This window comes from Sinocyclocheilus rhinocerous, unplaced genomic scaffold (genome assembly GCF_001515625.1).
Source record: "Sinocyclocheilus rhinocerous isolate Xijiao unplaced genomic scaffold, SAMN03320098_v1.1 scaffold3529, whole genome shotgun sequence".
NCBI lineage: Eukaryota > Metazoa > Chordata > Actinopteri > Cypriniformes > Cyprinidae > Sinocyclocheilus > Sinocyclocheilus rhinocerous.
In genome coordinates this window covers 45,057-45,720 of record NW_015638987.1, presented here as the reverse complement: position 1 = coordinate 45,720, position 664 = coordinate 45,057, and the positions used below count along the sequence as shown (strand labels likewise).

At 44.9% G+C, this 664-nt stretch overlaps 1 protein-coding gene across 10 annotated transcripts in view; it reads right to left on the bottom strand.

Moving 5' to 3' along the window:
• LOC107750822 (TSC22 domain family protein 1) overlaps nt 1–664 on the bottom strand; it is a 17,841-nt gene that overhangs the window by 2,400 nt on the left and 14,777 nt on the right. For 7 of the 10 annotated variants that reach the window (XM_016566354.1, XM_016566352.1, XM_016566353.1 and 4 more), the window contains one exon: nt 421–472. In XM_016566354.1, the coding sequence (XP_016421840.1) occupies nt 421–472 (52 nt within the window). Of the gene's footprint in view, nt 1–37; nt 219–420; nt 473–664 lie in introns of those variants that run through there. The other 3 variants (XM_016566355.1, XM_016566357.1, XM_016566351.1) reach the window with 2 other exon arrangements.

The window sequence follows — 664 nt, the reverse complement described above, 5'->3', positions numbered from 1 at the left end:
CTCTCTCTCTCTCTCTCTCACACACACACACACACACTCTCTCTCTCTCACACACACAGACTCACACATTTCAACAAAAACTCTCATCACATTACCAATCACATCCACAGCACCTTTCTCACAAACAATACCCCAATCATTTCACATAGTGAGCAGCTGTGAAGGAGAACTAACCGTGTTAAATGAACCGCAGCCTGGCTGTTCTGCCTTTTTATATTCTGTAAATCCATGACTGCATTATTAATGACATTAAACCGGTTTATTGGGCTTCCAGTCAGACGTCTTTGTGTGATGGCTGGTTATGTAAAGATGATGTGAAGCAAAATGTGATCCTCAACAAATATACCTGTGCTGCTTATGACTGCTTTTGTGCTGCAGGGTCAGGAATAATGATCATCATGAAGAGCAGCTCAGACTCACCATGGCTTGCTCGATCTTGTTGTCTATGGCCACAACACTGGCTCCGGAGGAACTGTGGGAAAAAACGAGAAACACGTTTCATCAATATCGCATAACATCTGCATAAACGCACAGCGGGAGAAACGGAATAACGCGACGCTCCTGCAGATGAAGATCCGGTCTATCGAAACCGAAAGGATCCATCAGATGGACGCGAGGGGTTTTCCGGTGCAGCGATCGGTTATTACATCACATCACATCACAT